Here is a 1,725-nt window from a genome sequence, read left to right as displayed (position 1 = left end):
GAAAGGAACGTGTTCCGAAGGATCATAACTTTCGCTACTTAGGATCATTCTCGTGCTTTGGTTCCTTCTTCTTCCCTTGATCACAGTTGTCGGCCTTCTTCTTCAGTGTCGTCCACACTGAAGCCCTGCCCTACCAATAAATCGGCTTCTTCTATCCCGTTTAATCCTTCTACCCTGGATCAGGATATTGCCACCAGTCTCGGACATCTCTTCGAGAATTTGGGACAACCGGTGTCTGAACTCGTCACTACGATGGCTGATCCCTCCATCCCAGATCCATACCTGGATTGCCGCAGCGCCTCCTCAAATGATGAGGTTGAATTTGGATCTTAAACTGAGGATGCTGTGATGTCTGAATCCATTCCCAAATGCAAGGATGGTCTCCCTTCATGGTCGGCCCCCCTACGTAGATCCTCTCGTCATAGATCTTCTGACCCTCCCCCTCGGTCATCATGAATTGTCTCATTTGGAATATTCGGGGTCTGGGAAAACCGGAAAACCAGAGTTTCCTTGAAGACTTGCGGCAGGTTCATAAGTCCAAAATCGTTTCCATTATTGAACCCATGATTCAGCTAGATGTACGGTACATGACACGAAAATTTAATTTCTGCCAAGTGTTATCGAACTGTACTGGTAAGATTTGGGTTTTTCTGTCAGAGGAGATTAGTTTTGAGGTTCTTGTTGATCACTCTCAATTCCTTCACCTCAATTTCACAGCCCCTTTCCTTCCTACTGATGTTTTTAGCTCGTTCGTTTACGCTTCGTGCGATAGCTCTGAACGTAAGGATTTGTGGGAGTCCCTTCTCCAAGTTCGACCCCCAGCCGCCCCATGGCTGGTGGGTGGTGACTTCAATGTCGTTCGTTCCGTTAATGAGTGTCTTGGGTCATCAGGTGGTCGTATTGACTCTTCTCTTCTTGACCCGGGTTTTGTTGGCTCTCATTTCACTTGGACCAATAACACTATCTGGAAGCGTCTCGAAAGAGTGTTGGTCTCTCCTAGTTGGTCTACCCACTTCTCTTAGGTTACGGTGGAGCACTTAGTTCTTTTCATCTCTGATCACTGCCTTCTCATGGTCTCTGCCCCTACTGGGATTCGTGGCCCGAGCTCTTTCAGATTTCATCATATGTGGACTCGCCACCCTGGCTTCCTCCAGACAGTCCGTATTAACTGGAACCTTCCATGCGATTTAAGAGGCATGCACAAACTCTTCGCTAAGCTCAAACGTCTCAAACTACACCTAAAATGGTGGAACAAGGAGGTGTTTGGGAATCTTTTTGAGAAACTTGCTGCGACAGAAAAGGTTGTTCATGATGATGAAGCCGCCGTTCTGATCAATCCTTCGAACACCTCTTGGGCCCACTTTTCAGCTTGTAACCCCTCCCTTGAAAAAATCTCTGAAATGGAGTTGGATTTCTGGAAGCAGAAAGCAGCCTGTTCTTGGCTTGCTGACGGGTAAAGGAATACCAAACTCTTCCACAATGCGGTCAAAAAGAAAAGGGTGACTAACAAGATTTTCTGCATCTGGGAGGATGACGTCTGTCTATCTAATCCCGAGGACATCTGCCGCTCTGGGTGCTCTTTCTTTTAAAATCTCCTCACCGGGGATCCTTTTGTTCATTCCCAGCCATACTTTGCTCACTTCACCCCTGTTATCTTGGAAGTGGATAACCGGGACATCTCCGCCCTTCCCTCCATGGAGGAGGTTCGGTCCATTGTTTTCTCCA

General features: G+C 47.4%; 1 protein-coding gene across 1 annotated transcript; it reads left to right on the top strand.

The window, feature by feature from the left end:
* Positions 1 to 452: 452 nt before the first annotated feature.
* LOC140888073 (uncharacterized) lies at positions 453 to 1,457 on the top strand. The gene is made up of 2 exons (XM_073295747.1): positions 453 to 929; positions 1,023 to 1,457. The coding sequence occupies exons 1-2, from the start codon at positions 453 to 455 to the stop codon at positions 1,455 to 1,457; spliced, it is 912 nt and encodes a 303-aa protein (XP_073151848.1).
* Positions 1,458 to 1,725: the final 268 nt, after the last annotated feature.

Source organism: Henckelia pumila, chromosome 3 (genome assembly GCF_033568475.1).
Source record: "Henckelia pumila isolate YLH828 chromosome 3, ASM3356847v2, whole genome shotgun sequence".
NCBI lineage: Eukaryota > Viridiplantae > Streptophyta > Magnoliopsida > Lamiales > Gesneriaceae > Henckelia > Henckelia pumila.
This window is presented reverse-complemented; position numbering and strand designations above follow the sequence as displayed.